This window comes from Gorilla gorilla, chromosome 4, assembly GCF_029281585.2.
Source record: "Gorilla gorilla gorilla isolate KB3781 chromosome 4, NHGRI_mGorGor1-v2.1_pri, whole genome shotgun sequence".
NCBI lineage: Eukaryota > Metazoa > Chordata > Mammalia > Primates > Hominidae > Gorilla > Gorilla gorilla.
This window is the reverse complement of record NC_073228.2, coordinates 47758135-47782710: the sequence shown is the minus strand read 5'-3', so window position 1 is coordinate 47782710 and position 24576 is coordinate 47758135. Positions and strand designations below refer to the sequence as shown.

General features: G+C 42.6%; 1 protein-coding gene across 3 annotated transcripts in view; it reads right to left on the bottom strand.

The window, feature by feature from the left end:
• The window catches only part of GPATCH8 (G-patch domain containing 8), a 108452-nt gene extending 86807 nt beyond the window's left edge, over positions 1-21645 (bottom strand). For 2 of the 3 annotated variants that reach the window (XM_031011097.3, XM_031011095.3), the window contains exon 1: positions 21339-21360. Coding sequence is in view for 1 of the 3 variants with exons in the window: in XM_031011094.3 (XP_030866954.1) it covers positions 21339-21383 (45 nt within the window). In the remaining 2 variants the exon portion in view is untranslated. Of the gene's footprint in view, positions 1-21338 lie in introns of all 3 variants that reach the window. The other variant, XM_031011094.3, reaches the window with a different exon arrangement.
• Between the last annotated feature and the right edge of the window lie 2931 nt (positions 21646-24576).

Here is a 24576-nt window from a genome sequence, read left to right as displayed (position 1 = left end):
ACAGGCTAAATATTTCTGTATTTCACCTCTAAAAAATGTATTTTTTGAATACTTAAATTCAAATCCTGTTCCGTAGGCAGATTGTAGTGGCAGTTGTAAGAATCTATAAATGTGTTAAAATTCATAGAACTAGGCTGGGCATGGTGGCTTACACCTGTAATCCCAACACTTTGGGAGACCAAGGCAGGCAGATCACTTGAGGTCAGGAATTTGAGACCTGACTGGCCAACATGAAGAAACCCCATCTCTGCTAAAAATAGAAAAATTAGCCGGGTGTGGTAGTACACGCCTGATATCCAGGTCCTCAGGAAGCTGAGGCAGGAGAATCGCTTGAACCTACAAGGCAAGAGGTTGCAGTGAGCCAAGGTGTCGCCACTGCACTCCAGCCTGGGCGGCAGAGTGAGACTCTTGTCTCAAAAATAAATAACCCCATGTTCTCACTCTTAAGTGGGAGCTGAACAATGAGAACACATGGACACAGGGAGGGGAACATTATACACTGGGGCCTGTCAGTGGGTGGGGGGCAAGGGGAGGGAGAGCATTACGACAAATACCTAATGCGTACGGGACTTAAAACCTAGATGAGGCTGGGCGCAGTGGGTCACGCCTGTAATACCAGCACTTTGGGAGGCCAAGACAGGTGGATCTTGAGGTCAGGAGTTCAAGACCAGCCTGGCCAACATGGTGAAACCCCGTCTCTACTAAAAACACAAAAAAATTAGCCGGGTGTGGTGGCGGGCGCCTGTAATCTCAGCTACTCAGAAGGTTGAGGCAGAAGAATCACTTGAATGCAGGAGGCGGAGGTTGCAGTGAGCCGAGATCACACCACTGCACTTCAGCCTGGGCGACAGAGCCAGACTCCATCTCAAAAAAAAAACAAAAACAAAAACCAAACCAAACCTAGATGACGGGTTCGTAGGTGCAGCAAACCACCATGGTACATGTATACCTATGCAACAAACCTGCATGTTTTGCACATGTATCGCAGAACTTAAAGTAAAATTTAAAAAATACATTTCTATCAAAAAATAAATTCATAGAAATCCATATCAAATAAGTCAATAGTACTGCATGTTAATTTTCAAAACTAAACTAAAAAACATGTACAGAGCAGCTCTAGAATACATTAGAAGCTTGTAGTAGAAGTTAACTCTTAGAAATGGGTGTCTAAGGCCGGGCGCGGTGGCTCACGCCTGTAATCCCAGCACTTTGGGAGGCCGAGGCGGGCGGATCACCAGGTCAGGAGATCGAGACCATCCTGGCTAACACGGTGCAACCCCGTCTCTACTAAAAATACAAAAAATTAGCCAGGCACAGTGGCTGGTGCCTATAGTCCCAGCTACTCAGGAGGCTGAGGCAGAAGAATGGTGTGAACCCAGAAGGCGGAGCTTGCAGTGAGCCAAGACAGCGCCACTGCACTCTGCCTGGGCGGAAGAGTGAGACTCCGTCTCAAAAAAAAAAAAAAAATATATATATATATATATATATATATACAGCCTACCTCTCATATCTCTTAGACACCCATTTCTTTTTTTTGTTTTTTTGAGATGGAGTCTCACTCTGTCACCTAGGCTGGAGTGCAGTGGCACCATCTCGGCTCACTGCAACCTCCGCCTCCCGGGTTCAAGAGATTCTCCTGCCTCAGCCTCCTGAGTAGCTGGAACTACAGGCACCCACCACCACACCTGGCTAATTTTTGTATTTTTAGTAGAGATGGGGTTTCACCATATTGGCCAGGCTGGTCTTGAACTCCTGACCTTGTGATCTGCCCACCTCGGCCTCCCAAAGTGTTGGGATTACAGGCGTGAGCCACCGCACCCAGCCGAGGTAGGCTATTTTTAACTGCATTTTTTTCTTTTGAATTTCATACTTACTGCATTTTAAAATAAAATTCGAAATATTTAATCAGAAATTTATTTTTTATTTTTTTGAGACAGAGTCTTGCTGTGTCACCCAGGCTGAAGTGCTGTGGCATGATCTCAACTCACTGCAACCTCTGCCCCCTGGGTTCAAGCAATTCTTGTGCCTCGGCCTCCCAAGAAACTGGTATTACAGGCATGTACTACCAGGCTCGGCTAATTTTTGTTTGGTTGGTTGTTGTTGTTGTTGTTGTTGTTGTTGTTTTGAGACAGAGTCTCATTCTGTTGCCCAGGCTGGAGCACAGTGGCGTGACCTCAGCTCACTGCAACCTCCACCTCCCAGGTTCAAGCGATTCTCCTGCTTCAGCCTCCCGAGTAGCTAGGACTATAGGCAAATGCCACCACGCCCAGCTAATTTCTGTATTTGTAGTAGAGACAGGGTTTCACTGTGTTAGCCAGGATGGTCTTGATCTCCTGACTTCGTGATCCGCCCGCCTCGGACTTCCAAAGTGCTGGGATTACAGGTGTGAGCCACCATGCCAGACCTATTTATTTATTTATTTATTTATTTATTTATTTATTAGCAGAAACAGGGTTTCGCCATGTTGGCCAGGCTAGTCTCGAACTCCTGGCCTCAAGCAATTTGCCTTCCTCAGCCTCCCAAAGTGCTGGGATTACAGGTGTGAGCCACCATGTGCAGCCCAGAAATTTATTTTAAATGGCGTTGATTCAAACATACATTTAGTTTTCATTTTAAAAGCTCAAAGGTAAACACAAAATAACATCAAAATATCCATTAAGGTTATATGAAACTTTTTAAAGCTTAAAGTAACAGACCAACTAATTTTCTTGCCTGGCTTCTCAATATTTGACACCAGAGTCACACTTTTGCTGCTGAAAAGTTGGCTACAAAGAACACGGGCAAACCAGGTGTGGTGGGTGGTTCACACCAGGTGGGTAGGTAGTAATCCCAGGGCTTTGGGAGGCCAACTCTGACACATTATTATTAACTAAAGTCCATACTATATTCAGATTATCTTAGACTTCCTCTAATGGTGTTTTTCTGTTCTAGGATCCCACAGAGGATACCACATTACATTTTGTTGTCATGTCACTTTAGGCTTCTCTTGGCTGTGACAGTTTCAAAAAAATTTTAAAAAGTAAAACTTAATGTTGTAATTGTCATGTTAAATTTCACCCTAATTTGATATTTCAATGTATCATAAGTGCTATGATGTGTCCCGCAGCATAGTGGGACCCTCTGTCTAACTTTTATTATGTATTTGTTTATGATTCAATCTCAGCTCACTGAAGCCTCAACCTCCCAGGCTCAAGTGATCCTCCCACCTCAGCTCCCCAAGTGCTGAGACCACAGGCACAGGCCACCATGCCTGGCTACATTTTTTTGTATTTTTTTTTAGAGACTGGGTTCCATCATGTAGCCCAGGATGGTCTCGAACTCCTGAGCTCAAGAGATCGCCCGCCTCAGCCTCCCCAAGTGCTGGGATTACAGGTGTGAGCCCACCATGCCAAGCCTGTTTTTATTTTCTGAGACAAGGTCTCACTCTGTCATCCATGTTGGAGTGCAGTGACACAATCTTGGCTCACTGTAACTGCCACCTCCTGGGCTCAAGTGATTCTCCCACTTCAGCCCCCCAAGTGGCTGGGACTACAGGTGCAAGCCACCACACCTGGCTAATGTTTTCATTAAAAAAATTTTTTTTGTAGACTTGGAGTCTTGCCATGTTCCCAGCATGGTTTCAAACCCCTGGTCTCAGGTGGTCCCCCTGCTTCGGCATCCAAAAGTGCTAGGATTATAGGCCTGAGCCACAGCGCCTGGCCTTTACTAATGTTTGATTTTCTGTTTATTTTTGAGATAGGGTCTCGCTCTGTCACTCAGGCTGGAATGCAGTGGCACAATCTCGACTCACTGCAGACTCCATCTCCTGAGCTCAAACGATCCTCCCACCTTGGCCTCCCAAAGTGCTGGGATTGCTGCTGTGAGCCATCCCGCCCAGCCTCTAATAAAGTTTTTAAAAGCAAATCTGGCCAGGCTACCATTCCCTCAATGAGAGTGTCCCCACACTCTTCCCATGCCCCCAGCCCTAAGACCAACTCACTTTCACTTTGAAGTCTTGTCTGACACTCCTTCTCTGTGTTCCTTTAGCTTTATGTTCATACCTTCGTTATGGTACTTGTACTGTGACTCCCTGTTTACTTATCTCCTCTACCATAAAGCATGTTCTTTAAGTCCAGGTACTCTTTCTTCATCTATATGCCCTATATAAGAACATTTTCTAGTACATTAGTGAATATTATGTGTTGATTTAGAATAACTAAAGGTCTCCCTGTCACCCAAGCTACGGGGCAGTGGTGCAATCACAGCTCACTGCAGCTTCTACTTCCTGGGCTCAATTGATTCTCCTACCTCAGCCCCCCAGGTAACTGGGACTACAGGCATGTATTAGCACACCTGGCTAATTTTTGTTTTGTTTTGTTTTTCGTAGAGACAGGGTTCCACCATGTTGCCTATGTAAATAAAATGAAAAGAGGCTGGTTCATACAAGACAGTTTTTATTTTATTCAAGTTAACCAAGGTAAAGACTCAGTTCTTTCACACCCCTTTCTCCATTTTTTCCATTTCTTTTCTTTTCTTTCTTTTCTTTAACAGCCTGTGTTGCCCAGGCTGTTTTCAAACTTGGGCCCAAGCAGTCCTGCTGCCTCAGCCTCCAGAATAGCTGGGATTACAGGCACGCAGTCTTTTAAAGGTGATTTGCATTGTTAAAATTATGCCCCTTAGGGCATTTTTTTGTAAAATGCTTTCCTTGAGACATTTTATTATACTGAGCTCATAGGTAGAACTTAAAAAAAATTTTTTTTTTTTACAATTTTTGTAATAACTTTAATCTTACCTCTAAATATGTCATCTAGTCTGATAGCCTGGTCACAGGTGAGGAAAGGTTGTGCAAGCAATGTCTTTAATTTTTTAGTATATTGTGGCCCCCTTTATTAAAATATACTACTAAAAACAAATAATACAAATGTAAAATGGGTATTGTTAAAAGTTTAGGCCACACTGTAATCCTGCACATTTATTATAATACATTTGCTACAATAGATGAACCAACATTGACACATCATTATCAGCCAAAGTCCATAGTACATTAAGATTCACTCTTGATGTAGTTCTACGAGTTTTGACAAATGTATACAGACATTTATCTACCATTATAGTATCATAGAGAATAATTTCACTGCTCAAAAAATCCAGTGTCCACCTGTTCATCCCTTTATTTTCTTCCCCTCAAACTCCTGGCAACCACTGATCTTTTTACTGTTTCTACAGTTTTCCCTTTTCCAGGATGTCATATATTTGCAATCATTATGTAGCCTTTTCCAATTGGCTTCTTTCACATATTCTTGAATAAGTATCCAAGGTTCTTCCATGTCTTTTCCTGGCTTGATAGCTCATTTCTTTTTAGGGCTGAATAATATTCCATTGGTATACCACAGTTTACTTATCCATTCACCTACTGAAGGATATCTGGACTGCTGCCAAGTTTTGGCAATTACAAATAAAGAATGCTATAAACATCCATGTTTTTGGTTTTTGTGTAGACTTAAGTTTTCAGCTCCTTTGGTTAAGTACTAAGGAGTGTGATTGCTGGATTGAACGGTAAAAAATAGGTTTAGGTTTGTAAGAAACGGCCAAACTGTCTTGTCTTCTCTTTCTCTTGATGGGGTCTTTTGCAGAGCAGAAGTTTTAAATTTTAATAAAGTCTAACTTACCAATTATTTCTTTCATGGGTGTGCCTTGGTTTTCCATCTGAAAAGTTATCACCAACCCCAGTGACACCTAGTATTTTGTTTACTTTTACTTGGTGTTCCTGTCATTGTGATGAGGCTACATTTATGTTGGGGGTAGGTGGAAAATGTTTTGTGCTTCACTACCAGGGATTAGTGATTGCTGTTAATATTTTATTTTTACAGCAAAATATGAGGGAGTTGATGGTGTTTATGTTTTTGTGTTAATGTTAAAGAAACCAATTAGCTTTTTTTTTTTTTTTTAGACGGAGTCTCGCTCTGTCACCCAGGCTGGAGTGCAGTGGCGTGATCTCAGCTCACTGCAACCTCCGCCTCCTGGGTTCAAGCGATTCTCCTGCCTCAGCCTCCCAAGTAGCTGGGACTACAGGCGTGCGCCACCACATCTGGGCTAATTTTTTGTATTTTCAGTAGAGAAGGGGTTTCACCATGTTAGCCAGGATGGTCTCAATCTCCTGACCTTGTGATCCACCTGCCTCGGCCTCCCAGAGTGCTGGGATTACAGGCATGAGCCACTGTGCCTGACCTTTTTCTTTTTTTTTTTTAAAGACAGAGTCTCACTCTGTCACCCAGGCTGGAGTGTCGTGGCACAATCTCAACTCACTGCATCTTCTACCTCCTGAGTAGCTGGGACTACAGGTGTGCACCACCATGCCAGACCAATTTATTTTATTTTATTTATTTTTTTGAGATGGAGTCTTGCTCTGTCACCCAGGCTGGCGTACAGTGGCATGATCTCGGCTCACTGCAACCTTCGCCTCCTGGGTTCAAGCAATTCTCCTGCCTCAGCCTCCCAAGTAGCCTGGGATTACAGGTGCGTGCCACCAAACGTGGCTAACTGTTTGTATTTTTAATAGAGACGGGGTTTCACCATGTTGGACAGACTGGTCTCGAACTCCTGACCTCAGGTGATCTGCCTGCCTTGGCCTCCCAAAGTGCTGGGATTACAGGTGTGAGCCACCACACATGGCCCATGATAATTGTATTATAGTTAGTGTATGGATACTGTAGTAGGGAATATAGTGAGTGGTATACCAAAATTCTCTGTACTATTTTTGTAACTATTCTACAAATCTAAAATTACTTTAAAATAAAACAAAAAACAGGCCAGGCACGGTGGCTCATGCCTGTAATCCCAGCACTTCGTAAGGCCGAGGCGGGTGGATCACCTGAGGTCAGGAGTTCATGACCAGCCTGGCCAACATGGTGAAACCCCATCTCCACAAAAATAAAAAAAATTAGCTGGGCATGATGGCGGGTGCCTGTAATCAAACTGCTTGAACCCGGGAGGCAGAGGTTGCAGTGAGTCAAGATTGCCCCATTGCACTCCAGTCTGAGGGACAGAGTGAGACTCCATCTCAAAAAAAACAAAAACAAAAACAAACAAAAAGTAAAACAAAAAACTTTCCAGTTATGGAATAATCTCCAGGACATACAATTAAGAGGAAAAAATCAAACTGCTAGAAAATGTGCTTGCATGCTACCCTTTGGGAAAGTTAAGAGTGCATAATGCTTAGTATATGGATAATATCCTAAGCATTCTGTGAAAGAACCACCATGCAATTGGAAATAGTGGGGTTGTCTTTGGGAAGGTTAACTAAGTGGTTTTCTTTTCACTCTGAATCCTTTTGTCCCCACCCCCTCTTTTTTTTTTTTTTTTTTTTTTTGAGATGGAGTCTCTGTCACCCAGGCTGGAGTGCAATGGTGCCATCCTGGCTCACTGCAACCTACCCCTCCTGGGTTCAAGCAATTCTCCCACCTTAGCCTCCCAAGTAGTTGGGATTATAGGCACCCGCCATCATGCCCGGCTAATTTTTGTATTTTAGTAGAGACGGGGTTTCACCATGTTGGCCAGGCTGGTCTTGAACTCCCGACCTCAGGTGATCCGCCCGCCTCGGCCTCCCAAAGGGCTGGGATTACAGGCGTGAGCCACCGCCCCCAGCTGCCTTTTGTCCCTTTTGAATGTTATACTAGAAAAACAAAAAGAGGAAGGAGGAAAAATGTGATTTCAAACCCCAAGGGCACAACTATAATAATAGTAGTAGTAATGATGACAATGATACTAGTGGTGATATTTTATTTCTTGCCTCCTAACCCACCTCCCCACCAAAATTGAGTCATTCTGACAGACTTATCAGGATCATTCTTTCTAAAAACATTCAGTATGGCATCTGATTATCTGAAGGCCTCAACAGGATCTGAAAGGTATTTTTTGCTGCTGTACCTTCCCTTCAAAACCTCACTTATATCTCTGAAATTCCTTTAGATCTAGATGATCATATAACATATCATACAAACCACTTCGAGAATAAAACGGGGGTAAGGCTGGGTACAGTGGCTCACACCTATAACCCCAGCACTTTGGGAAGCCAAGTGGATCTCTTGAGCCCAGGAGTTCAAGATCAGCTGGGGAAACACAGTGACACCCTATCTCTACAAATTTTTTTTAATTTTTGTAAAAATTTTTTTTAATGATGGTGTGCACCTGTAGTCTCAGCTATTCAAGAGCCTGAGTGGGGAGGATCCCTTGAGTCCAGGAGTTGAAGGCTGCAGTAAGCTATGATCTTGTCACTTCAGTCCAGCCTGGGTAACAGAGCAAGACCCTGTCTTAGAAAAAAACAAAAAAAGAAAAAACAAAAGATGCTAACAGTAATTATTCCAAGACAAAAGGTATAAACTAAAACTCATGGTTATCCTAATAAAAATTCATAGGTCCTATATTACAGCATTCCTAAAATTTAGTTTTAATGACTGCTTATAGGTATGAGCTGAGGGAGGTAAAAAATAAAATTTAAATTTAAAAAAATGATGACTGCTTGGAACACTTATTTCATTATCAAATCAACACTTCCTTTCTGAATACTATATGCTTTCAAAGTTGAAATATAGTTTTTCATTTATGCTGATCATGAATTTAAGTTCAAAAGGGTCAGACTGGAAGCAATCTAGCTTTTCTAAACAAAAAAAAAAGTATTAGATTTTAAATTATATGCATACACCCAACTGACTTTCCTTCAACTGCCTCCAGTCTCAAAAAAAACTTCAACTTGTGGCAGATCTAATGGCAAATGAATACAACCTGGCTGACCTGCTCTGCATGTCATTAAAATACACAGTAGCTCTAGTTCCTTACAAGTCAAGGATTCTACTTCCAAACACAGGACAAATGTGGAAACTTCTCTCTTACAAATTTGGTTGTGGTGATCATTTAAGTATCAATAAAGACAGGAATTGTCTTAAATTTATCCAGATAAATGAAATCTTATTATTTGCTAACTGGTGCTGATTCTGACATCTACATAATCCCACAGCTGTATCCTTTATGTGATTAAACTATGTAGAAATTAGTAGAGACAAATTAGAGCTGGAGAAGAAGGAATTATTAGGACAAGTCAAAGATCACAATCAAGAGCCTATAATATCAAAAAGCAAAACACAATACGAAACTCTAGAGAGCTGTTCTTATCCTCTTCCCTCTTCCTATAACTATTAAAATTTAATACAACTTCAGTCAGGCGCGGTGGCTCATGCTGGTAATCCCAGCACTTTGGGAGGCCAAGGCAGGTGGATCACAAGGTCAGGAGTTCAAGACCAGCCTAGGCAAGATGGTGAAACCCCGTCTCTACTAAAAACACAAAAATCAGCCAAGTGTGGTGGTGCGCACCTGTAATCCCAGCTGCTCGGGAGGCTGAAGCAGAGAACCACTTGAATCTGGGAGGCAGAGATTGCAGTGAGCCGAGATTGCGCCACTGCACTCCAGCCTGGCGACAGAGTGAGACTCCATCTCAAAAAAAAAAAAAAAAAAAAAAAAATTCATACAACTTCTTTGAAAAACATTTTTAAATGAATAATATTACTCAAAGTTGGTGGATATTGGCTGGGCATGGTGGCTCATACTTGTAATACTAGCACTTTGGAAGGCAGGAAGATCATTAGAGGCCAGGAGTTCAAGACCTGCTTGGGCCACAAAAGAAGACTCCATCCCTACAAAAAATACAAAAAATTAAATTAACTGAATGTGGTGGTACACACCTGTAGTCCCAGCTACTCGGGAGGCTGCAATGGGAGGATTGCCTGAGTCCAAGAGGTCAAGAGTGCAGTAAGCAGTGATCGCACCACTGTACTGCATCCTGGGCAAATTTCCACATTTGTCCTGTGTTTGGAAGTACAATGAAATCCTGTCTCAATAAATAAATGTATGTATGTGCCTTTAAAAATGGAATTTAAAAAGAAAATGTCCCAGGAGAAAAAGCCTATCCAAAAAGAAATGGACATCCTGGGGATTATTAGTGTCATTTCACTAGTATACTTAAAATTTATTTCAATTTACGGCCAGACGTGGTGGCTCACGCCTGTAATCCCAGCAATTTAGGAGGCTGAGGTGGGTGGATCACCTGAGGTCAAGAGTTCAAGACCAGCCTGGCCAACATGGTGAAACCCCATCTCTACTAAAAATACAAAAAATTAGCCAGGCGTGGTGGCGGGCACCTGTAGTCCCAGCTACTCGGGAGGCTGAGGCAGGAGAATGGCGAGAACCTGGGAGGCGAAGCTTGCAGTGAGCTGAGATGGCTCCACTGCACTCCAGCCTGGGTGACAGAGCGAGACGTCTCAAAAAAAAAAAAAAAAAAAAAGCGCCTGTAATCCCAGCACTTTGGGAGGCCGAGGCGGGAGGATCACAAGGTCAGGAGATTGAGACCATCCTGGCTAACACAGTGAAACTCTGTCTCTACTAAAAAAAATTAGCCAGGCGTGGTGGCGGGCTCCTGTAGTCCCAGCTACTCGGAAGGCTGAGGCAGGAGAATGGCGTGAACCTGGGAGGCGGAGCTTGCAGTGAGCCGAGATGGAGTCACTACAATCCAGCCTGGGCGACAGAGCAAGACTCCATCTCAAAAAAATGAAAAAAAATAAAAAACTAAGGAAAAAAAAAAGGGGGAGATACCACCACCTAGTTTGGAGAGTTACTTGGATTAGATAAATATCTTCGAAATGTCTTGGCACCAGACCTGACATGTAATACAGCTGGCAACAAACAGTAGCTGATACTATCCTCACCATGTATCACAGTAGTCAACTTTTATAAAGGTGTAACGGTCAAGGATAAGCTGGTAGAACCCTAACTTGAGAGTATCCAGTAGAAATACCATTCTCCTCTCCAATCTATTATTTTACTGGAACAAATGAACAAAATGGACTTTTGTCTTGTTTTCTTATCCTTTTATGATGCCACGATAACAATCAGGTACTCACTAATGTTTGGAAAATGGAATGGGATTATCTGCTAGACCCACAGACAGTGAAAAGACAAGCAAGAAGTCATAAATGACCAATTAAACCACTGGTTTATAACCAATTAAACCAATGGTGGTAAGCCATTAGGTGTTTTTTGTTTTTTGTTTTTTAAGACAGAGTCTCATTCTGTCACCCAGGCTGGAGTGAGTGGCAGAATCCTGACTCACAACAACCTCTGCCTCCTGGGTTCATGCAATTCTCCTGCCTCAGCAGCCTCCCCTCCGCAGTAGGTGGGACTACAGGCATGCACCACTATGCTCAGCTAATTTTTGTATTCTTAGTAAAGACAGGGTTTTGCCATGTTGGCCAGGCTGGTCACAAACTCCTGAACTCAGGTTATCCACCCACCTTGGCCTCCCAAAGTGCTGGGATTACAGGCACGAGCCCCCACACCTGACAACTATTGGTTTTTAATATTGAGATGTTTCTGAAACAAAAATTATAATCTTTAATAAGCATACCAACTATTTTCTACCAGTTTATTAACTGGTACAAAATGCTACCATGTATTAAAGAAGTACAATGTTTTGCATACTGGAGATAATACCAACACTTTACATACCACAATCTATATACCACAGTACATATACCTTGAAGAGAGGCCAATCTATATACCACAATAAACAGAATACTATACAAGAAATCAGCCAGGCTCGATGGCGTGCACCTGTAGTCTCAGCTACTAGGGAGGCAGAGGTGGGAGGATGGTGTGAGCCCAGGAGTTCAAGTCCAGCCTGGGCAACGTAACAAAATTCCGTCTCTTTTATTTAAAAAGAAAAGAACAAAAGAAGTCAAAAGAGCAAAGTTCAAACTTCAGTTCTGCACTAGGCAAAATAATTTATCTGGGCCTCAGTTTCTTCATTTTCAAAATAGGATTAGTACCTCTTCTATTTACTTCACTGAATTATTAGAAGAACCAGAAAAGAACATTATATAAAAGGCATTTATTAAACCATGACAGTATACAACTATACCATATTACCATTCTCATAACCAGGTCAGATTATCTTTGTAACATCCTGGTGCCTCAGTTCCTTAACTTCCTTTCCTACAATGATCTTGCTCTCCATTCTGCCTTAACGATGTACTCTCATGTTCATTAACAATAATCTCAACCCTTCTATTAATATAAACCCTATTTCAAACATTGTGTTCTACAACCACCACCTTCTACCTTTCTAGCTCATTCCCTACAGTACTCCCACTCTAACAAGTCTTAAATCCCATCAGAATCTACAATCCACTGATCCTACCAATTTTTCACCCTCTCTCTACCTACATTGCTGCCACCACCCCCACTCCCAGAAGTCCTCATTCATCTCCTTACCACGCTTAAAATCACATGGTCTGGCCGGGCATGGTGGCTCACACCCGTAATCCCAGTACTTTGGGAGGCCGAGGTGGGTGGATTACCTGAGGTCAGGAGTTCGTGACCAGCCTGGCCAACATAGTGAAACCCTGTCCCTATTAAAAATACAAAAATTAGCCGGGCATGTTGGCATGCACCTGTAATCCCAGCTACTTGGGAGGCTGAGGCAGGAGAATCATTTGAACCCGGGAGGCAGAGGTTGCAGTGAGCCAAGACCGCACCATTGCACTCCAGCCTGGTCAACGAGAGCGAAACTTCATCTCAAAAAAAAAAAAGAAAGAAATCACATGGTCCATTATTGTAATCACTCCTCGTACACACCCTCTACTCCTTTGCTCCTATTCACATTAACTCTGGTTAAGAGAGACTGGTTATCAGCACTTTAACTATATGGGTATAGCACATCTAACAAACTATAGCTGAATTAATCTTCCTGTAAGAAAGAGGGCTTTGACTGTCTATCCCTCAGCTTAAGAACCTTAAATAGCTAGTGCATTCCTGCTTACAGCATTAAAATAAAATTTATCTTTGCCGCCCTAGTCTTCACTTTTTCCCTATGCCCAATCATTAATTCATCATCCTAAAAAAACAAATTCTGTTTGTTCCACTTCTTTACTTTTGTCCTGGCTATTTTTTCCAACTGAGTGTACTTCCATTCACTTGAAGGATGCAATCCCATCCTTCAAGATCCAGCTTAAATGCTAACTTCTTCATAAAAGCATGCCCAGGCCAACACGGTGGCTCACACCTGTAATCCCAGCACATTGGGAGGCCAAGGCGGGCAGATCACTGGAGGTGGGAGTTCAAGACCAGCCTGACCTACATGATGAAACCCCATCTCTACTAAAAATACAAAAATTAGCCAGGCGTGGTAGTGGGCACCTGTAATCCCAGTTACTCGTGAGGCTGAGCCACGAGAATTGCTTGAAACCAGGAGGTGGAGGTTGCAGTGAGCTGAGATCATGCCACTGCATTCTAGCCTGGGCAACAGAGCAAGACTCTGTCTGAAAAAAATAAAATAAAATAAAAGCATGTCCAATCATCCCACTTTAAGGATTCTCTCCTTTACTTAGAGTTATGCATTTATTAGCTATACTGTTTTTCTGATAATCATGCTGGTTTTTCTGATAATCATGCTGGCCTTATGAATAATAAACTAATAAACCTTACTACTTATGTTATCTCTCCAACTAAAATGAAAACTCCTTGAAAACAAAAACACTTCTTAACCAACTACCCGCACAGAAATACACTACAATACGTACTTCGTCGTACAACCACTACTCAAACACTGTTTTATTTAATTAAGTTTTCAAAAATTAGTCTATATTCTAGAAACTATTCTAAAGGTAAATATACCCCTTGTTATTGCTTGCACAGACGATACCCTAGTACAATATTAAACCAATTAAATTTTCAACCACTTTTGCCCTTTCTTTAAAGATACCTCATAATTTCACTCATAGCTCTATTCATAGCAACAAGGGAAATTACTGACACTACAGCATACAATCCACAAGCATTAGCTTTAATTTCTTTTTTTGTTTTGTTTGGTTTTGAGATGGAGTCTCACTCTGTTGCCCAGGCTGGAGTGCAATGGCACAGTATCGGCTCACTGCAACCTCCACCTCCCAGGTTCAAGAGATTCTCCTGCTCCAGCGTCCTGAGTAGCTGGGACTACAGGAGCGTACCACCACACCCAACTAATTTTTTGTATTTTTAGTAGAGATGGGTTTTCACCATGTTGGCCAGGCTGGTCTCGAACTCCTGACCCCGGGTGATCCACCTGCCCTCAGCCTCCCAAAATGCTGGGATTACAGGCGTGAGCCACTGCGCCCAGCCTACCTTTACTTCTTCTATAGTCAAGACCTACAGTATCAAAATAATTTCTTGATTTTGATCAGCACTGCCTACAAAAATGATGAAAAAGTAAGCTCCTCTTTTCTTATTAACTCTGGAAGAATAATGTTATGGGGGCTATAAGACAGGTACTGACTTTTCCAACAATGTCATTATTAAAATGTCAGAAAACTCTATGACTTTTTTCTATTACAACTTTAAACCTGTAAAGCTATTTTGTGTCTCAATTCTATGAAACACTAAGATGAATTAGAATTCCTCTTTGAAATCAATGTAATTACCAAAGAGTCACAAGGATGACAACAAACAACTGGAACTTCATGAGATGAGACCAAATGTGTATTACAAAGACACTTTCTGGTTGCTTGAGTGACACGCACACAGGAATTATTGTACCTCAAAACTATCACAAGAAGAATGAAAGCAAATGGCAGGATACTCCCGTTTTGCTCACTAACAACTTTTATTCCTTACTATCTATGGGGCTTACTAAATAACAGAGTTACGTGCTACTAATCTGTGTACAATGTCAGAACAACTTTAGCTGCTTTTTCTTCCTAAATTAGGAATAAAATACTAAACATATTTGTTTAAATTCCAAAGAAATCATTTGGTATAAGAACGACCATACATTATACACCTTCTTTCAGCCTGGGCATATTTAACTTTTTGCATTGACTAATACAATATGCATTAAGCACATTTGCTTAGACCTCCAGAGTTAAATGGACAATTCACTTTTTATAAGTGGAAAATCATTACAACATCTTCTGGTATTCACTGCAATATCAAATCAACAACTTCTTTCAGTATTTGTGGTGGTCATCTGTAATTCCTTTGGTAATTACCATGAATCTGCTTTCACTTAATGCTAAATGGTAATGCTAATATGAAAAGAAAATTAATGCCAGACATACAAGCAAAAGTACCAAGTTGTTTCAGGGAAGGAATTTTAATAGAACTCACGAACTGGAATCTATCTACTCAAGCTAGAAACCATTTTCATTAATAAAATACTAGAAACTAAGTCACAAGAGCAAAAATGAAACCTTTACATAGGTTTCTGATTCATAATTAAGATCTCATGAACTTCTGCTACGCTTTCAGAAAATGGTAATCTTGGCCAGGTACAGTGGCACATGCCTGTAATCTCAACACTTTGAGGGGCCGAGGTGGGAGAATAGCTTGAGCTCAGGAGTTTGCGACCAGCCTGGGCAACATGGCGAAACCCCATCTCTACAAAAATGAAAAAAATTAGCAGGGCTTGGTGACACACCTGTAGCCCCAGGTACTCAGGAGGCTGAGGTGGGAGGATCACTTGAAGCTGGGAGGTCAAGGCTGCCGGGAGCCATGATCGCATCACTGTACTCCAGCCTGAGTGACAGAGTGAGACCTTGTCTCAAAAAAGAATTTTTTTTTAATTTAAAAAAATTAAATTTAAAAAAGTCTTGACCACATCAAAAAAACAGACTGTCAGCTGGATGCAGTGGTGCATGCCTGTAATCCTAGCACTTTGGGGGGCTGAGGTGGGAGGATCGCTTGAGCCCAGGAGTTCAAGACCAGCCTGGGCAACAAGTTGAAACCCCGTCTCTAAAAAAAATACAAAACTTAGCCAGTCATGGTGGTACATTCCTGTAGTCCCAGCTACTTGGGAAGCTGAAGCGGGAGGATTGCTTGAGCCCAGGAGGTGGAGACTGCATGAGCCAAGATACCACAACTGTACTCTAGCCTGGGCAAAAGAGCCAGACACTGTCTCCAAAAAAAAGAAAAAAAGAAAAGAAAAACAGACTGTCCTTTTAAAAATTTTTATCATGTACCCAGATAGACAGAAATCACATGGAAATGTATCTCAATTATGAAGCAGCACAATCAGGATAGCTTATTACATATGTATCTTAAAATATTTTTAAGTCGCAAATTTTAGCTTTGGTTATACAATTTATCATAAAGACATGAGAAACTGTGATGAAAGAATCCCTTTGCAGTACTCTAATGAGAACTGTGTTACATGTATAGAAGAAAAGGAAAGGTACAACAGGAATACCTGTTTTTCTATCATTTTGACTGTATTGTAAGAGCCCTGAAATAATACTCGGCATAATACTCTATTTGTCCAGATCTGTTTCTTCCTGCCTCCCATGCCTACTTTGAAAACAAATAATATACATCATCACATGAAGTCCTCTGATCACAGTTCTTCCCAACCCCAATCTTTCCTAATTACAACTTAAGTCTCTCTCTGTGATGTTATTCCTTGATATGTCCCACATTTTAGAAGTGATTATATACCATTTACCCTTCAAATCACCTCCAGGGAAACTTCTCTTATGCTGACTTTACTTTGGTCACTCTCGATCTCCTAAGAATATATTAACCAATGGCAATATCATTTTGCATTTGCTAACAATCATGTCAATTCAGCATCAGTATTTTGAAACTGGTACAGCCCTGATTCTAATCCTTTTCACTTATCATACTATGAGACAGGGAAGAGTAATGATTTTGTATAAATTTCAGTATCCCACACCAAACTGACATTAATTTTCACAGCTTGTGGCATTTCTTCCAGATTACGGGAGCGAGACATAGGAAAAACCATTTAAAACACTTGTCCATGTGTCATATCTGGCATACCTGAATTACAATGCCAACTATATTACATACAGAAAATATACTAATATGCTTCTGTGACTTAAATATCTTAAAACTATGAACCTCTTCACTTAATAGTCTCAACTAAGAATTTCCTAAGGGTCACATACTGGTTACATATGGAAACACAAAGAGGATTCCTACAAACATACTGCATAAATGTAATACATGACTAGCTTATTGCTATTTACCATTATGATTACTTACATAGATTACAGAAAGTTCTTGGGCAATTTCTGTATTTTTATTATGACCTTTAACATAGCATGTCTTGTTTCTCTTATCAACGTATCACTCACTGATCTATTACTGTAGTTCCTTTTCATTAGAAATAAAATGCAGAGGGCCAGGCGCAGTGGCTCACGCCTGTAATCCCAGCACTTTGGGAGACCGAGGTGGGTGGATCACCTGAGGTCGGGAGTTTGAGACCAGCCTGACCAACAGGGTGAAACCCCGTCTCTACTAAAAAATACAAAAAAATTAGCTGGACATGGTGGGACATGCCTGAAATCCCAGCTACTCGGGAGGCTGAGGCAGGAGAATCACTTGAACCCGGGAGGCGGAGGTTGAGGTGAGCCGAGATGGTGCCACTGCACTCCAGGTGGGCAACAAGAGCGAAACTCCATCTCAAAAAAAAAAAAAAAAAAAAAGAAATAAAATGCAGAGAACACTCGGAACACGAATCATCAGTCCTCTGCAGGTACATATACTAAAGAACATTTCCTCACCAGCATTCAGCTGCATCACCAATAATAGCTGCGCAACCATAAAATGCTAAGCACTGTATCTTAATGGCACTGTATAGCTAGCTGTACATCACTGTACAAACAAAACTTTCTTTAATGAACCTGTAATCCAAAGTGTTGATTATCTTAAGTTATACATTTTCCATTAGTTTGTGTAACACTTCAATTTGTGAACAAATATATCTTAATCTGGTAAATGCCGGCAGAAGTAACATCTTATTCAGAAATTGAGGCCAGATTCTTAAAGGAGTAGTTAAAACTCTTAAAACATTTGTAAAAATAAATACATCAGCTTAGATTACAAAGATTTCCAAAGATAAAAAAAAAAAAAAAACACTTAAAAGGCTAGACAAAAGAATGTCTAAACTAAAACAGGTAACAATATATCCTCCATGACACAATGTAATTTATCATTGTTGAAAGCCTCCCTAGAAGCCGTTGGGAGACCAGAAAGAGACAGATCTGGACAAAACCAAACAGAATAAAAACTGGAATTGTATCACCTTTCTAAAAGCTCCCTTATTCTTTGTCACCTATAAGTCTATCCTCCACATTTGATGACCCAATTACAGCTACATAAAATGTATAATTGTCAGCAGCAGACAGAATGGTCATGAGGACAAGTACAAGAATCCAAAAGCCAGTATGAATTTAGGCTCTGCCATTTAACAGATGTATGTAATTGGCTAAGTTACTTAATTCTCTGTGCCTCAGCTGAAAACGGCAGTAATAACAGTACCTACCTCGTAGGGTTATAGTGAAGACTATGAGATAAGACATATAAAGCCTGTGGAATAGGACCTGTTTGTTATTATAATAAAGTTACCAATTAACAAAAGTTAGGTCCCTGATAATTATTAATCTCTATATACATGAGTGCTTCAAGTGGCATACCACTGTTAACTATAACTTTTCACTATATATACAAAATACCTTCGAAACTTTAGGTATTCACAAATTTTAATAGCCCAACTCCCTGACTCCATAATAATTTCAAGGGACATCAAACTCTCCAAAATTTGCACTTGATAAACCGGTAAAGAGTGAAGTTCTACAACTTTAAATCATCCTGCCAAATTAAAGGCAAAGAAAATAAGTCATCTCGAACTTACCAGAGAAGATGAACAATTTCCAGGGCTACAAGATCTGTTGAAAGCAACAAGATCTATCCACTGTGTTTGGAAACCTACTATGACTTGTTTTCAAGTATAGTCAGTGGCTTCACCCAAAACCTTAAAAGGAGGCCACGTTTAATTTTGAATAACCTGAAGCTGAAAATGTTTCAGATACATTATTCACAGGAGAATCCTATTACATTACATTCTCTCACCAATAATTTTGAATCAAAATACATCATTAAATGAAAGTCAATCTGTATTTTCCCTTTATTAAAACATCTAGAAAAATACCACTTTATTTTTAAATGAATGTACTTTAGAAATGCTAACATAATTTATAAAAGTTTTAACATCTTACAACTGTCTAAAAAGGTTTCCATTCCCAATACCCTATTTACCCAAAATGCTAGGACATCTGAATTTTAAAAACCAACATTTTCGGCCAGGCGCGGTGGCTCACACCTGTAATCCCAGCACTTTGGGAGGCCGAGGCAGGCGGATCACGAGGTCAGGAGTTCGAGACCAGCCTGGCCAATACGGTGAAACCCCATCTCTACTAAAAATACAAAAATTAGCCAGGTATGGTGGCGGGTGCCTGTAATCCCAGCTGCTCGGGAGGCTGAGGCAGAAGAATTGCTTGAACCCGGGAGGCGGGGGTTGCAATGAGCCGAGATCGTGCCACTGCACTCCAGCCTGGGCGACACAGCGAGACTCTATCTCAAAAAAAAAAAAAAATTTTTCCTGGCTGACCCAATTTAACAGGGGTTGGTTCTTTCAACATATAAGCAGAAAATGAAGTATACGTATCATCTTCAAAGGACTACCATGAAACCAAAATCGGGTTTTGCAATACCCAACTAAAGCATCAGAAGACAGGGTCATCTTACTTGGAAACTGAGTATTGAAAAAGTACAGGCTAACCCCCTGAATTTTTTTCAGGAAACAGCATTCACACTCTGCTACCCACAATTTTCAAAATCTTCATTAAAGGCCCTGAAAATCCTGTTTGCTAAGCCTGCTGGAATTCTGTGGTTGACAGTCATCTTTCCTCAAAACTTAACTGTCCATATTATCTATTTTCGATTTTATTAGGTCACCTTGAGATTATTCTCTCCTCTGAAAAGCATTTGCGGGCATTAGTTATCAGTATGTCTCTACCGGTAATTTAAAAATCAATAAAGCTCATACACCTTGCAGCCAACTCATATTTTATAGTGCTTGCTAATATATATATATGTATATATATATATATTTCTCAGGGATCAAAAGGCTAACACGAACTGCTTCAAACTTTGGTGAATCTGCATTATATCCTTAGAACATCCTGAGACTCTCCTGTATTGTGCTGCAGCTATACAGCAGGCGCATGATCACAAGGCTTTTCAACAGCCCCCAGATCCCTTACTGCTGCAAAACTTCTCATAAGCGTTCTATGTACTAGACTGTTAACAGTGCTGAGTTAAAATTGTTAAACTGCTTTACCTATTTATTTACCAATCCTATCATCTCAGGGAATTTAAACTCTTTAAACTGCCTCCTGAAACACATCTAGAGTGCTTTCGTACTGCTTTGAGTAGGATCTGCAGCGGGATAAAAACTTGAGTTCTGAGATTCATCCCGACCCAAATTGCAGTTGCCAGGATATGCGGTAGTAATGCAGTGTTTTTTTTGAGACTCTACGGATGTATTTTACCTAGAAACAGCCAATCTCTACTAAATCCCTTTTAGTCTTCGAGATTTCCGCGGTAACAATTTCAACAGAAAGGTATTTTCAACAGCGAAAAAACAAGTTATTCTAATTTGGCCTTTATTTTTTACTCAATAGAGCTTGCCATCCTAAGGGCATTTTTCCATACCAACATTTGCAATTGAAGAAAGAAAAATCAAGCTTTTGGCACTAGTGACCCCATGTGTGGACGGCCTATTATCATCACGCTTCTTACAAATCTTTCGAGATAGGATTTGAGGTTAGGCTCACATCGGATCATAGTCCAGTAACTTACTGCTTTCCAAGCCCAATTAACAGCCTAATAACAACAGCAACACTTATGCCCCGCGAAATCTCAATGTATGACTAACCAATAAGGCGTCTGATAGCGAAGGCAACCTTTTCCCAGGTAAGGAAGAGGAAAAGCAAACAATGAAAGGAATTGATTTATCACAGTGAAGAAAGAAAAGAGAAGGACCCCAAAAAGATCCGTGAGAGCAAAATCCCGGGGTTCGGAAGCCTTGGCCTCAGCAATACTCTCCCCTAAGCCCTCTCAGCCCAACCCAACCACCCCTCTTGTCCCCTGGGAGCCACCCCTTCGCCGGCACAGATCGGGCAGACCTGGAGGGCACAGCCCCTCACACGGCGCTCAGGCCCGGTTCCGAAATCCGATGCCAAACAGGCGGAAGCCGCAAGCCCCGCGGCCTGAGTTTCAGGGGTAAGAGAATGCGGGTGCGAGGAGATGCGGCCTCCCTCAAGCCGGGAGGCCTCTTGAGAAAGCAGAGACGGGAGAAGAGCGAGCTGGTTCGCAAGTCGGAGCAAAACTGGAAGGAAAGAGGGCTGGGAGCTGGAGATGAAGGAGGTTCTGGGCTAGACCAGCGCCTTCCCCGCATCCTCGGCGACGCCCGTGTTTACCTGAAAGTCTCGGTCTTCGTTGAAGCGGGAGAAGCGGTCCGCCATTTTGCCGCCTTCACTCCTCTCAGGACGACGCTCTCCGGTTCGCTCCTTCCCTCCTGCGACACCCACCCCTCCCCGGTTCCCCGCCTCCTCCCACGCCCACCGGGCGCGCGCAGCCGAGGGAGGGAGCGAGAATGCGCGTCCTGACGGGAGCCCCGCGGCGCAGGCGCCTGCCAGCCCTGGAGGCTGACCCTTCCCTCTAGCCCCTGCTCCGCGCGCGACCCGGAGCGACCCGGGTGGCCGCGCGTGCGCACTCCCGCCCGAGCGCCTCGAGAGCTTCCGGAGGGAAAGGTCAGAGGGGGCACCGTGCGGACAAATCTGGATGTTTTGGTGTTGCTCACTTCCGGGTGTCTTTTCTCAATGTTGCCTCCCCGTGTGCGCAGAAGTCCATCGTCTTCACTAAATAGCAGCATAATGTTGGGCCGAAAGCGCGACCTTAGAGCCAGACTGCTTAGCTTCGAATCTCAGCTCACCCTGAGGATTCAACGGTGAACGAGACAGGAATGATCTCCTCTTATGGGGATTTCATTCCAGTGGAAGAACTCACATAACTCGTAAAATAAATATTTTTAAATATCAACAAGTGCCACAAAAAAGTAAAACTGGCCACAGTGCTGAGAGGGACAGTCTCTGAAAGGACCTTTGACCGAGGCACAGCGAGGAGCCCACAGCATTGGGGCATAGGGAACGTTGGACCCAAAGGCCCAAAGACTGCAAGGAGCTTGACTTCGAGCCATCCTTTGAGAGAAGTATTTCACAAAGGACCGAAGTTGATCCAAATCGACTAAAGCTCTCTGGGCTTCAGTTTCCTTTTTATACAATAGGGAAATTGGATTCAGTAATCTCTGATGCTCCTGCCTAGCGCTGACTATGAGAGTCAAGAATCGGATTTTTCCATCCCTTCTGAGGACCTCACCCAGTGCTCCAGGACTCTTAGCCAAAATACATAAAACACATAGAAGGGTGGCAGGACTTCTCTCCTTTTGAAAAGAGTAGTTGACAGAAATCACACAATGGAAAAATGGGTCTTACCCTGCCCTGAAAGAGTAAAATGGAATGTAATTTTTTGAGGAAGGGTGTGTATTTTCTAGCTGTTACCCTTTGCCCCACCCATGCTTCAGCCTACGCTTCCATCTAAGGGGAGGCAGGGCACACAGAATTCAAACATTGTATTCTTTTTTTTTTTTTTTTTTTGAGACGAAGTCTCGCACTGTCGCCGGACTACAGTGGCGCAATCTCGGCTCACTGCAACCTCCGCCTCCCAGGTTCAAGAGATTCTCCTGCCTCAGCCACCCTAGTAGCTGGGATTACAGGCGCCCACCACTAAGCCCAGCTTGTTTTTTTTTTTTTTTTGAAACGGAGTCTCACTCTGTCGCCCAGGCTGGAGTGTAGTGGCGCGATCTCGGCTCACTGCAAGCTCCGCCTTCCGGGTTCACGCCATTCTCCTGCCTCAGCCTCCCAAGTAGCTGGGACTACAGGCGCCCGCCACCACGCCCAGCTAATTTTTTGTATTTTTAGTAGAGATGGGGTTTCACCGTGTTAGCCAGGATGGTCTCGATCTCCTGACCTCGTGATCCGCCTGCCTCGGCCTCCCAAAATGCTGGAATTACAGGCGTGAGCCACCTCGCCCGGCCTTTTTTTTTTTTTTTTTTTTTTTGTATTTTTAGTGGAGGCGGGGTTTCACCATGTCGGCAAGGCTGGTCTGGAACTCCTGACCTTGTGATCCGCCCGCCTCAGCCTCCCAAAGTGCTGCGATTACAGGCGTGAGCCACCGCGCCTGGCTCAAACATTGTAAAGAGACTTAAGAGTAGCGTGAAAGATTGAATCACAGGGATACACACCACACTGACCTCTTCTCCCTCTCAAAAGCCCACTGAAATGACAGCAGAGGAATAAGAAATGCATAAATTCACATGGACAAAGAGACCTGGAGAAGAGACAATGGCAGACAACAGATGTCAACATTTTGGAGGCCAGAGAGCATAGATAAATGGAAATGACTTTAGTAGAGTGGAGAAAAAGAAGTCATAGAGTAGGAGAAGACAGGAAAGAAGTTGATCAATGCTAAAGTGCACCAGAAAGGCTCAGGAAGTAGAAGCCCCTGGTGCCACTGATGATTCGATGTCTCTTTTCCCACCCAGGTAGCAAACTAGAGGTTTTCCCTCTGGAAAGGCTGAACCAGAGAGACTGGACTTTATAGGTGAGAAGGAGCAACCGTGCTGAAAATGGGAGGATATGGTAAAGCCTCCATTCTGGCCAGAGAGTTTGACTTCTCCAACAAAAGAACATAGGAACCCTCTCTGGAAAATTGACTAGCTTAGGGAATAAAACCCTTCATGTACCAACAATGGGAGTGAGGGTAGGGAGGTGTCTTCCTACATAAAGATCATGTTCCTGCCCAAATACTCCACAGAGAAGTCCATCATTCAGGAAGCCCCATCCACACAGACCTTTCACTCAGCTTTTTAGTGCCTTGTTATGAATGGATAGCCAAAGAATACCAGACATTTGAAGGGAACCTGTAACAGGAAAGATAGAAACACCCCCAGCCTGGGCATCGTAGTAAGACCCCAACTCTGCAAAAGAACTTTAAAACTAGGCATGGTGACATGCACCTGTGGTCCCAGCTACTTGGGAGGCTGAGGCAAGAGGATTGCTCAAGCCCAGGATTTGGAGGCTGCAGTGAGCTATGATGACAGCAACAGCCCCCCTCCCCCAAAAAACGAATTCAGAGGAACCAGAGATAATGAAAGGAACAGAAGAAACCATCAAAAGAATTATCAACATCCACGGAGACATTATATCACATCAGGGTACAAGGGAACACATCAGGAAATAAGAGACTGCATCAAGGGGCATGGGATGCCAAAAAAGAAAAAAGGATATTGAGTTTAAGAAAGAACTTTTGGCCAGCGCGGTGGCTCATGCCTATAGTCCCAGCACTTTGGGAGGCTGAGGCTGAAGCAGGCAGATTGCCTGAGGTCAGGAGTTCGAGACCAGTCTGGCCAACATGGTGAAACCCCGTCTCTACTAAAAACACAAAAAAATTAGCCGGGCGTGGTGGTGTGCACCTGTAATCCCAGCTACTCGGGAGGCTGAGGCAGGGGAATTGGGTGACAGAGCAAGACTCCATCTCAAAAAAAAAGAAAGAAATTTTGGGGCTGGGTGTGGTGGCTCATGCCTATAATCCCACCAC